Consider the following 12,737-nt stretch of genomic DNA (forward strand, 5'->3'; position numbering starts at 1 on the left):
TTGTGGGAAGTACATATTAGGGAATGAAGTGAAAAGCAGATCAGTGATTAGGGATTTGCAGAGCTGAGATCTGGGATGTCTGTGCTGTTGGCTGAAATTTGGGATGGAGCTGCAATGGGAACTCCTACAGGAAAATCAATAGTTTTGTGATGTTTGTGGATGACCTGGACCCAGCTCTGTTGTACAGGAGTCCTCTCATGGACTGCAGGCATTTCAGCTGAGACCATTGTCCTGCTCTGCCACCTTCATCCAGGGAATCAAACTGGCACTGGGCTCATTTTACATCTCTGCAGGTAAAACTTGATCTGCAAATGTGCCACTGGGAGTAAGGAAACCAGCCAAGTCCTGGTATGTCCTGTGGGAGGGGAGGAGGAGGGAGCTCAGAGCTCAGTGACACTTGTTAGGATTCCACCAGAGCTGTGAAAAACTCCTGTGACATCTTTGAAGGATCACTGCAAATTTCCACATTATGAGCCTTCACAATTTCTAGAAAGTAACTACAGGAAAATTGGATGACTATGGGACATAGAAATAGGATCAGAATAAAAAAAAATCACTATTTTATCACCTAACACTGGCCCCTCCTGCCTTAAACTTGGAGGGTCTACTTGTTGAAAAGGTGGAGGAAGGTTCCCTGTGCCTGAGCCAACGTGATGCCAGAGGGGAGCAGGGAAAGTGTTTCTCATTCAAAGGTGAGAGTGCTGGGAAAGGTGCCAGTTAGACTTGATTAGATTTGTAAGATTAATTAAATACAGACAGGTTCAGCAAATTGTGAGAAAGACAAATTAGCAAATTAGCAAATCAGGAAACCTGATTTCTTCAGCAAAGGAATGAGAGACTTGGGCTCCGTTATCTGAGCAAATTTGCTTTTCAAAGTGTGTTTCTTCCCCGTGTCAGAGGTGGCCAAGCAGCTGCACTGACAGTCCTGGGGACCAACAGCTTTGTTGTTACGGGGGAATATTCCAATTTCCAGGCCTGGGCAGTGGGAACCCTTCCAGCCAAGGCTCCTGGTTCCTTTCCTGGGGGGCTGTGGGTGTTTTCCTGGCTTACCTGCCCCAGCACTGCCTGTGTGCCTGCTGGGGGTGCTGGGGGTGTGACCTTGGGACAGGAATCCTCTGGCTGTCAGGGCAGATGATGTGGATTGGTAAATCACCACTGTCTTACCCTGTGCTTTACAAACACCTCCTGGTTTGGGGTTGGTTTGGAATTTTTAAGGAGTCTTGGCTATGCTCCCAGTCAAATGACAAGAAAGAGAGGGCTCCTGGGGTGGGAGAGCTGAGGAAGTCTCAGGATAAATGTAGTTCTGAGCTTTCTTTCCAGGTACTAGCACAGGAAAAGCTACAAATCCCAGTGCCCAGGTAGTGCTAAAAGGGCACCAAGTGTTAGTCACAGCACAGTGTTTGTCAGCCTGTGCCCCGTCCAGACATGGCCTTTACCCCGAAAACTTCAACCAAACAACCTCATGTAACACATCCTGATATCAAAACCTTTCATTACATCCAGCACCACTGCAATATTACCTACAAACCTTGGAACCACTTCCATTTGTAGATGCAAAATGAACCTCAGATCAGGTCAGCAAAAATGAGATTATATCTAAGACTAAAATTCAGCTTAAGGTGATTTAGGGAACATGAGCTGTGACTGTCTGTATATAGGATTTGTAAATTTTACAGCCAAGTGCCTGACAAGCCCTTCCCATTTCAGGCACTCTATGAAAATCTCTGATAGATCCACTGAGTGGAGCTGGGAACTGAAGGAGAACAAGGCTGTGGAGCAGGAGCAGATGAACACCAAATTTGTCTCATCAAAACAACAGCCAGTGAAAAAGAGGTGTCTGGTCTGGAGTCATTGGCTGCTCCATCTCCCAGGGGAGGAGAAGGACCAGGAGATTTGATCCCTTGCAAGATCTGACCTGAGGGACTTTCTGGAGCTCTGCTTTACAGAGAGGCTGCAGCAGAAAATCCTTGGGGATTTTCACACAGCAGGATCCTCCCCTCCTGGGACAGACATTCCATCCCAGTTCCTTTGCTGTGGGTCACTATTTTGAGATGCAGCTCATAACTGCTTAGAGCTGTGCCAGGTTGAACCCAGTTTCCACCATAAGCTCCGTTTAGAGCCATTGCCTTTAGGAAACTGGGGACAGGACTGTGCTTGAACAAAGAAGGAACACCAGACCACTGGATTTTTATGTCCAGGTTCCACTCTGTCTCCTGAGACATGATCATCATCACATGGACACACATAAAATCCACGAATCCATCTTCTAAAAACTTTATAATGTTGTAAAAATGATAGTAGTTACCAGAAGGATTTCTTGAAAGAGGAAAGGCCTTGACTTCCATCAAGGACTGTGGATATGTCCATGTTGGTGAACGGCTTGACTCTGAATTCAGAGTGCTTTCTATTTGAATGCTCAGAAGTGTTCCATATTTGATGTGCTGCCACATTTTAAACAGCCAAATGCTGGTCAGTGGGAAGAGGGCAACCAGCAGCTGCCAAGGCTCCTACTAGACATGCCAAGGATGTTTCACTCAGGCCTGGCAAAAGTCTGAGAATGGGCTCAAGTGGAGCCAGACTGGCACAGACACAACTTGGGCTCAACACAAGGCACAACAGTCAGAGGGACAATGGCACAGAGTGTCAGCAGTGAGCCAGAGCTCAGAACACCCCCTGACCCAGCTGAGGGGGGTTCTGTGTGTGCTAGGGGGGCCCTGCACTGCTCACACTGAGGGTCTGGGGCAGAGGCACCAACAGCTCCAGTGCCTGGGCAGCACATGAGGGGGGTTTAAGGAGGACTGGGAGAGCTGCTGGTGAGCCTTGGGCACTGAGATTGGCAGCACGTGTCACATGGAGATATTTTTCAGCTAGTACATGACAGAGATAACTTAAGATGCTGTGCATCACATCTGCATGTCCTCAATACGCAGCACAGTTCTTTAGTCTTTATTATTTCGTGTTTAGTGTTTGGTTTTTAGCTCTTTAAAACAGGCTGCCCAGACATTTTCCTGCCTTCCCATGCAAAATCCAGCCAGGCAGTGTTTGACCTGGCAGAGGAAGGGCCTGATGAGCATCACTGAGACCCTTTCACCCACGTCAGGTGGCAGAAAACCCTCTCCCTCCTGCTTCCCAGCCCTGGGGAGAGTGTTCATCTGTCCCCCAGGACAGCAGTGGAAATCAAATGTCCTCAGAGTGTCAGGAAAGGATGAAAGTGTAACTTAAAAGTCAGAAGTGATTTAGTGATTTAAGAGTCATGTCCCCTGGTGCTCAGGCTGCCCAGTTCTGTTCCCTGCCTGCAGGAAGGGCTGGAGGCACCTGCCCCTGGCTCCCACACCCAGCAGAGCAGTGACCGAGCTGCAGGAGCAGGAGAGACACTGGACCAAGACAGAGGCATGAGAAGGACGAGCCATGAGCTGCCCTGGCCTGGCTGGGGTGGCAGTCACTGCTCAGAGCAGGACACCCCCCAGCATCAGCCCCGGGTGGCCAAGGCTTCATGCAGCTAAATGCTGTAAATGCCCCAGGACAGCTCCTCCTGGCTCAGAGCCTCACCACCCTGCAGCAGGGAGGGTCCCCTCAGAAACGAGCCTTTAACATCCCGAACATGCCCTTTGTTGGACTGTTTGGCACTGGAGAGAAAAGGTCAGCTCTGTCCTGCCTGTAAGAGCCCTGCAAGAAGCCCCAGGCTGCTGCTGAACACCCTCAGCCTCCTCCTGGCCACACTGCATGAGCCCAGGTCCCACCAGCTTTCCTGGTGAGCCACATGGCCCAGATCCTTGGAAGCACCCATGCCATTCTCTACATGAGCTGGCAGGGGGACACATCCAACACAGCACTGCCAGTGCCCCAGATGCCACAAACAGGGTGCCAACTCCCCTCCAGCTGCTGCCCATGCTCCTGCTCCCAGTGCAGCCCAGAGTTCCCTCTGTCTGAGATGAGCCCAGCTGTGAGTTCCTGCTGGTCACCACCATCCCACTCCCTGCCTGGCTGGGCTGGTTTGGAATTCCTGCCTGACCACACCAAGGTGAGTGCTGGGGAAGAGGCAGCAGGTGGGACAGCTGGCATGGGAATGCTCTGGTGTGTGGCCCCCAACAGCCCCAGCCAGCTGTGAGGGTATCAGGGGGCCAGAAGTACCACCTCAACTCCCAGTGCTCTTCCATGGGCCCCTTCAGCAGGTACTTCACTTTGTCAAATGCTCCTTGTGATGAAGTCAAATGAGAAACAACCAGTTTGCAATTAAACTGCCTCTTAAAGCTCTTTGTGACCACTTAAGTTTACTTCCAAATTTAGTTACGAGATTGGTACCAGAGATTTCTGGCTGAAAGGCAGAAACACTTGCAAGTCTTTGTGTGAGTCAGAGCCCCTCTCCCTGTGCTCATGTGGCTCCAGGCTTGTGCTGGCCCCACAGGACAGAGTTGGCCCTGGAGCTGGGACACTCCAGGAGACAGGAGTGGTTAGATTTGGAGGGAATAATTCTCTGACATTCAAGGGAATGTGAAATTTCTGATTGCTCTGGAGCTCCAGTGGCATTTTGAAGCTGTTGCTGAACTCAGGACTCCCCTGCGTTGCCCTGTGCCGTGGCAGGGGTGGAATGGGATCATCTTCAAGTCCCTTCCAACCCAGATCATTCAGGGATTCTATGCAGGGGAGAGAGAAAACCAACAAGAGATGCCACCTGGCCCTGGGAAGGCCTGGGGTGTGCTGGGGTTCTCGAGGCTGTGCACCCTTGGAATCTCTCCCCTGGCAGTGGGCAGGGCTGGTGAATCTGCTGCTCAGGACAGGGGGTGAATCTGAACTCCAGCTTGAGAACCTCTTGCTTTCATGGCACGGCCTAACCCTCCTATGCAGGTGGTGACATGCATTCCCACTGGCCAGGCCTGGCTGTGGAAAATGCTGAAGGAAACCTTTAAACCCCCGAAACCCTTTCAAAGCAAGGGGACAGCTGAAGGACACCAGGTACAGTCAACTCAGACTGCAGCTACTGATGGTTCTCACATATGGGTTTTTCCTTATGAGGAAGCTGCTCTGGGACTAGTGGGAACATGTTTTTTAAGTTTCTCTCTGCCTCTTTCTCAGGGCCCAAGGCCACTGGGATCCTCAGGCAGCTGCCAGAGCCTCCAGTTCCCCCCCAAAACATTCCTGAGGGACAGAAATAAAATGCAACAACTTAGGAAGGACAAAGCCATTCTTGCAGTTGCCGAGTCACCTGCTGAAAGAAAGGGAGTGCTGGATGGGGAGATGCACCCTGCCACAGCTATGGGCAGTGACCCAGGAATGCCAAGTCCTGAGGAATGATGGCAGGAGTGGGGCTCAATCTTTTGCTCCCTGTTTACACCGGTGACTCCAAACCCTTCTCCTCTCTCCAGGCTGGGGACACAGCAGGGGTTTTTAAGACTTTTTAGGGAATGATGTCCATGGAAGAGGAGAGCATTTGGTGTTCCTTCTCAATGCATGGGTGGAGCTGTCTCTCTGATTGTCCTCCTCAGCCCCTGAATGTGCATCAACAACCTGGGAGCAATTTCGGGTTGTTTCCTGGGCCACAATGTCTCTGTTGGCCTGCACTGACACAGCTCTGCCCATGGGCTGCATTTCCAGCTAAATTCCCCCAGCAAAGCTCTGGGCCCACCCATCAGGTCCATACCCTGCATTGACCTGTCTTTCACACCTTCATACCCCCCAGCCCCAGTGACTCAGACATGTCCTGCCTTCCCTTGTGTCATCAGGGGCTTTGGGATTAAACAAATGACTGCAGGTGTGATTGGTGTCACCACATCCCTCCTGTTGGTCCCTACAGAGGCTCTTGGCATGACCCATGACTGCTGCCTGTGGGTATGGGGTGTCAGCCATGGCCCTGCTACCCCCTTTGCCTCCACTGCTGAGGGTCAGGGTGAGCAGCAGTCCTGGTCTCCACGGCCTCTCCACATCTCCCCATCTCTTCCTTCTCCGCCCCTCTTTCAGCAGCAGTAACCCAGACAGCCCAAGAGCTGGATACGCATCTGAGGGAGCTTTGTTGGCCTCAGCCCCTCCTGTCAGCACTCCCACAAGCAGCGTTTCACTGACCTTTTCCCATCTGTACCCCATTTGTTCCTTTGCTCTGCTCTAATAGGATGGGAGCATGTGAAGAAGGGTTGGACCTGTGTCAAAATACCTCCCCTGCTCACTGAAGGTTATATCCAGTCTGTGCCACCCCTGGACCTCACTCAGTGCTGGTTGGAGGGGGACAGGGAGATGTCAGGGGATTGCCAACAACCAGGCTGTCTGAAACCCCCCTCTTGTCTCTGCAGCCTCACTGTCCTGGTGCCACCAGTGAGCTTGGACACTGAGCTCTGGATTTGCACCACAAACCCCTTCCCTTTGTGTGTCATTTCTCCACACTGTGCCCTGTGCCCAGAGCTGGTGGGGTGACCCCTCTGCTCTGCTCAAAGAGCTTCACCACAGAGGCCAAGGTAGAACCCACCTCTGATGTGATGGTGAGGAGCTGCAGGGCTGCAGTTGGGTTTTCCTCCCTCCAGACAATGTGACCAAATGGCCACATGCTTCCCCAGCCCCTCAATAAAATTACAACTCCACAAACCCTCAGCAGGTTCATCCCTTTGCCTTTCCCCCTCCACCACACTGTCACCGAGGCCATCCTTGCTGGCCATTGTCTGGAGCAGCTGGATTGTTCCAGCCACCCCCAAACCCATTTCCAAAGTGCTGAGACCCTGGTCTTACTGCCCCTCTTTTCCTGGGGCACATCCAGACACTTCTTCATCCCCACAGGAATAAACATTTTTCCTGCTTATGTCCCACAGCAGAAATTATCTGTTTTGATTTTGCCGTGAAAATATTCCCCATGCAGCAGGAAAACCCCCAGCAAGGTTGTCCCAGCAGGACTGGGCACTGTCTGTCAGCATCCCTGGGGTCCTGCCAGGTGAACAGTCCTCTTGGAGGTGTCATATTTAGCTGGGCTGGGTTTAGCTGAGGGTGAGGAAGCCCAGGGGATGCCCAGTTCTGCCTGGCCTGGTGGGGTGCAGAAGCCCAGCACAGGGGACTGGGCTGATGCTGTGGCCCATCTGTGCTTCCCTCCCCCTACTCTGGGGCATGTTAAACCCTGCAGTTGAGGCTCATCCCCCAAAGTCTGCTCTGTGCTGCCTGAAGATCAGAGGTTCAGGAAGACAACTGGAAAAGGATATTTTTTAAGAGTGTATATCACAGCATGTAGAGGCCACTGTATAGCCCTCAGCTGCCCAGAGCAGGCATCGAAAGCCTTCAGTGGGACTGAAGGAGACATTTCAACCCTGTGAAAACTGTGGGAAGCTTTGTCTCTGCAGCCAGGGAGCCCTGGCCCAGATATTTCTGCCTCCTGCTCCCTCAGCCTCCACAAAACCTCTAAAACCCCCCAGTATTTGCAACCTCAGCCCTACATGGGGCACCTCACCACATCCCTCCGGCACAGCAGAGACTCTCTGGACCTTTGATGTTGCCCGAATCTCTAAAAAATACGCAAAGGCCGGATCTGTTGCCTGAAATTCCGAGGAGAGCATGTTCACCGCCCTGCCTTCCATGGCTGCTGCCGTGCCCCTGGTGCCTGCGCCTGACATCTCTGTATTGTTCATTTGGGGTGAACTCCTGGGGGTTTGGAGGAGGTGAGGGCTTGGGGCAGACACCTGTCTGCAGCCTTTTCCCCTGAAAACGGGGACAGACATTGGCTCACAGGGACATTTTTGCTTCACAGGTTAAAACCAAAGCTTTTCTTCAAGAAGATTTCGCTTGGAGAATCAAAACCCTCCTTGATTCGGGCTTTAAATCCCGATTTGTATCAAAGCCTGGGGCAGGTGAGGAGCTGGTGACACCCTGGGAGAGCTGATGGCACAGCAAGGTCTCAGTGCCCTGTGCAGCTCCTGCCCTCAGACCCAGCCCTGCCGTCCTGACCTGTTCCACCTCCGCGGTGCCGACACGCGGGTCCCCGGAGGAAGGAGACAAGGGATGTGAGGGATGTGAGGAATCAAAGTGCTGCTCTCTGTGATCCAGGAGCCTCCCCTGCCCCAGGCTGAGGTCCTGAAGTTCGGCAGCCACGCTCAGGGCAAGGAAATCATTTAATTCTTCAGGAAAACCTGCTGTGATTTAGCCATTTCATGAACCTGCGGAGCCTTTAAACGCTTCCTGAGCGGGGACTTCTCATTGTGTTCTCAGTCTTTCTCCACTGGAACGGCACATTTTCATTCCCAAGCCCACAGTAATAAATGGATTATTATAAAAAAATGCACCTTTTTCCCTTCTGATTCCTAAATATCCCCAGCCATGGCAGCCCATTCCCAAGTTCATTCCCACCTACTTCTTGCCATCTCCATGTTGGCACTGAAGGGATCGAATTCTGTCATAAAAAGAGAGACTTTTCTGGAAAGGCGAAAATAACCCAAGAATCTCAGTAGCACCAAATTCCACCATCTCCCTCTTTGCCCTATGGATCCTCAGGCTCACAGCCCCTACCTACAGACAGAAACTCCGTGAGAGATATTCCAAGGAGAAATCCAACATAAAGGGAAAAATGAACCGAAATATTCTGTTATGCAACTCTCTGTCTGCTGGGTTTAGACGACCTGAAACGTTTGATTCGATATTTTTTGTTCTAAAGTGCTTCCAATTGCATTTTGTTCATGTATTTATTTCTATGGTGTTCTATTTATTTTTAAAATAAGTAACTCAGGTTAATTATCAGCCCCATTCTAAGATATAACCAATTCTTTTAAAAATTATTATTGTCGTTGGTGCAAGGAAATTAGTGCCATTTCCATAATTAAAATGAACAAAATCCATCTTTGAGGAATTTTACTAAGGAATATTTTCTCAGGTGCCATTTGTGTTCTGGGCTTATTTGCTAGACTAAATTCACATGACAGAATACAACAAAAGAAGTCCAAAAAATGCAGCAGCCAAAAAGAAAATAGAATTAATTTTTTTTTAAAGGCTCAATCGCAGTTTAATAGAAAGGAGGAAAATCCCTGTGACAGAGTCACGAGAGAGACGAAATTCCCATTGCTCAGGGAAATAAAACCTCATCCTTCCCCATCTCAACCAAAAGCCTTTCGCTCCAGTGCCGAAAATGGAGAAATTAAGAGTGGTGGGGAAGGCTCCATTTGTGCAAAGGGAAACCCTTTCAAAATAACCCCCAAACTTTTCATTCATTTCATTAATTGCAGGTGAAATTATGCTCAGAATCAACCGGCTCAGCAGGGCAAGGGGTGAAAGGGAACCTGCGTCCACACAGCCCCCATGGCTAATAATTAATTAATTCATTAATCAATCATAGCAAGAGGGAAGGGCGGTGGGGGGAGGAAGAAATCTTACCACCAAATTGGGTACCCGGCTAAGACCTTTGTGCCATTGAAGAGAAAAGACAGAATTAGTCCAAGCAGGTGGTAATCCATCAGTCCAGGCTGGTGCAGGGGGAAAATCTCGGCGAAGTTTTCAGCAAAACATGAAGTGCCAGAATGAAGGATCCCCCTCCTTGCAGGAAAAAAAAAAAAAAAGGATCAAAAGAAGAGTTAAGCCAAGTCCAAGTCCCTGGTGGTGCGGGGTGACTTTCTGGCTTGTCAGAAACACACCTCTCCAAGCCTTTCCCCCGTAGATCATCCAAAAGCGTCTATTAAAAAGTGCAGGGCTCGGGGATGTCAGCAGGCGGCCAATCAGGGCCCAAGGTGAGGGATGAGTCTCAGCCCAGGGCTGTCAATCACCTCCTCCCCCTCCACCCCACAACTTTGTTCCGAGCCCTGGCTGCCACACAAACCCTCTGTGCACCAGGCTTTACTGGGGCACTCACATTTGGGGGGTTATTTTGTATTTTAATTTTTTTCAAATTTTTTTTCCCCCCAGTTTTGCTCAGAGCCTGGGATGCTCAGCCCCTGCTCACCAGGACTCTGCAAGGTAAGGGTGAGGGGTGGCCGTGGTGAAGGGTTGAGGGGTGGCTGTGACTGACCTCCACTGAGCTGGGGGTGAGACACACGACTTGTTCTCCAGATGGAGAGAGGGGAGCACCAACCCCTGCTAACGGAGGCACCCGGGGCACAACAACCCTCTGGATGCCTTGGTGTGGGCACAACTGGTTCTAAAGTTGAAATGAAACCCGCAGTGCCCGGGTTTTCAGTGGGTGGGTGGGATGGGTGGAGGGGGGGAAGCGCTGTCAGACTGGGTTTCTACTGGGAAAAAATGCCATGTCATGGTGAGAGGGGAGCAGGGAGGTGGGAGTGTGTCCCATGAATGGATTTCTTGTGAAGGGCATCTCTGGATGCAGAAGGATGAAAATATTATCAAACCCCCACACATGGAAGTATTAAAAAAATCATAATCAGTTTTATGGTTTGCAAATGGAGTCAACAAAGCTTTTCCTTAAAAATCCTTGCTATTGGATAGAGAGCCTGCTTTTACAGGGGCTGTTGTGTCAGAGCAGGGGATGACTCGACAGAATGGGACAAAGAAAGGGGAGAAACCAAAACAGTTGCCTTTGCTCCTAAAACATGCTCAGCACCCACAGCTCTGTTGCTGCCCTGGGGCTGATGGTGTCACCACCTGGACTTCAGGCGCTTTAGGAGCAGACAATAAATCAACTTATTTCAGAGCCATACCTGTAACAGAGGTCCAAGGTGCTCTCAGACAGCTCAGTCATCTCATGGGTTTGAAAGCTGTCGACCTTCTCCTTATATTGAGGCTCCGGGCACAACAGATTTCTTGGTGTTTAATAACACAGAGACACAGGGTGCCCAGAGAAGCTGTGGCTGCCCCTGGATCCCTGGAAGTGTCCAAGGCCAGCTTGGATGGGGCTTGGAGCAACTTGGGCTGGTGGAAGGTGTCCCTGCCCATGGCAGGGGGTGGCACTGGATGGGCTTCAAGGTCCCTTCCAACCCAAACCATTCCATGATCCTGTGATGCACCTGCCTCTTGCTTCTGTCTTCCTTGATTCCCAGTTTTTATTGACTTTTGTGTGTTTGGACACTCAGTTAATGCAGAGCTGCTCTCATAAGTGATGATTGTTTTCTTGGCCATCACACACCCAAGAGCAGCTGATCACACCTTCCCTCTTCCCCAGTTCCTGGACTGGGAGAACAAGGTTCTCCAGGTTTCATGCAGTGGGTTTTCCAGCTGTTTATGACCCATCATAGACGTTAAATATGGCTTGTTCTCTTATGGGATTTCAAATCCCAAAGGATGTGTTGGGTGTCTGTTCTGGCAAATCTTTTACTGACACCCAGATGTTTTATTGAACAAAATCATCTGGGTCTGAGGAAGCAACGATTGTCAAATGAGCATTTGAAGGATGAATTTAATCTGTTTCACTAAATTAAACACTGCCTGGAAATATTCCCAGATCTTGAACTCTGTTGCCTGTGTTTTTAACCATGGAGATGGACCCTGGAATGGGCCTGACCTGGCCAAGCTGCACAGCCCTGCAGAAATTTTAGTCACAGTTTGAGGTTGGTGCAGAACAAGAACTATTCCAAATAGACCCTCAAGGTGTGACCCACCTCTTCTGGAGGTTAAGGAAGTTTAGCAGGATGGATGAAGGTGGTTCTGTGCCCTTGTCTGTCTCATTCCAGTCCCAGGGAATGGTCATTTCTCACTCACTGGTTAAAGAATGCCGTGGAGTGTGTGAAATGCCACAAAAACACCTCTAAGCCTGTCCAGAAAAGCAGAACTGAAAGTGCTGCCCAGGTTTGTACCTCTACTGGTGGGTGTTTTGAAGCTTCACAAACAGAATAAGGATTAATAGTACCGAGTGACAGAATTTCTGACATTGAAATGTCAAACTCTCAGAGAGGCAGCACAGAGAGACTGAAGTGAGTTGTCTCAGGTGACACTGCAGGTGACTGAGAGCCCACGGAAAGGGACAAAAAACCTCAGACACTGCAGGAATCCATATGGGGAAAGCTTTTGAAATCTGAATTGAATGGTTGGTTGGAGGCCATCATCAAGGTCTTGGTGGACCTGGCAGTAGTGGATTAATGGTTGGATTCGATGATCTTAAAGGTCTTTTCCAACTTTAATAATTCTTTGATTCTCTGATGGCTGAGACATTCCTGTCCATCACACTCTGGGGAATACAAAGTGCTCTTTATCCATCTCTCCATGGCAGAATTTGTAAGCTAAGCCCAAACCAAGCTGCATAATGGCTCCTCTGCAGGAAATCAAGTGGGAAAACAACCCGAGACCAAACCCAGAGACTTTATGTGTTGTTGTGAGATGGGCAGAGGTCTCAGTGCTGCCCTGGGAAGGGCTGGGTTCCAACAGCAGCAGGGATGTGAAAGCTCCCACCCACCCCCTGTACCTGCCCAGCATCACTGACATGGCCACACACAGGTCCTGAAAGATGAAGTGTGTTGGTAGAGGTTTGATCCCAAGCAGCTGAAGTGGCAGGAAAGGTCTCCGTGGCCTTTGGCTCTGATGAAGTTTCTCGAGTTGCCGGAACTCCTCTGAACGCCTCCCTCCCATTGCTCTCTTTGTCTGCCCTGAACGTCTGTTTGTCCCACCATCACCAGCAATTCGTGTTCTCCCACCTTTGGTGAAGACACTGTGTTTCAAGCATGTCTGCAGTTGCTTTGGCTCGGAAATGCTGTGAGTAGAAGGTCCTTACTGTCCCTGACCAGTGACTCTTGGCTCCAAGTTTCTCCCACTGAAATGAGCAGAAAAATGAGTGGAAAAACAATGTCAGGGTTCAGTTGTGTCTTTGGTTGCACCAGTCCTGATCCCCAAAGCCTTGGAATGGC

At 50.2% G+C, this 12,737-nt stretch overlaps 1 protein-coding gene across 1 annotated transcript in view; it reads right to left on the bottom strand.

Moving 5' to 3' along the window:
* The window catches only part of WNT3 (Wnt family member 3), a 42,968-nt gene extending 33,359 nt beyond the window's left edge, over window positions 1-9,609 (bottom strand). Inside the window, exons 1-2 of the mRNA XM_017838108.1 lie at window positions 9,585-9,609; window positions 9,328-9,486 (exon numbers count right to left, since the gene is read on the bottom strand). Coding sequence (XP_017693597.1) covers window positions 9,328-9,407 — 80 coding nt within the window. The 5' untranslated portion in view covers window positions 9,408-9,486; window positions 9,585-9,609. The remainder of the gene's footprint in view (window positions 1-9,327; window positions 9,487-9,584) is intronic.
* Between the last annotated feature and the right edge of the window lie 3,128 nt (window positions 9,610-12,737).

The sequence above is a fragment of the Lepidothrix coronata genome, unplaced genomic scaffold, assembly GCF_001604755.1.
Source record: "Lepidothrix coronata isolate B3197 unplaced genomic scaffold, Lepidothrix_coronata-1.0 Scaffold324, whole genome shotgun sequence".
NCBI classification, from domain to species: Eukaryota; Metazoa; Chordata; class Aves; order Passeriformes; family Pipridae; genus Lepidothrix; species Lepidothrix coronata.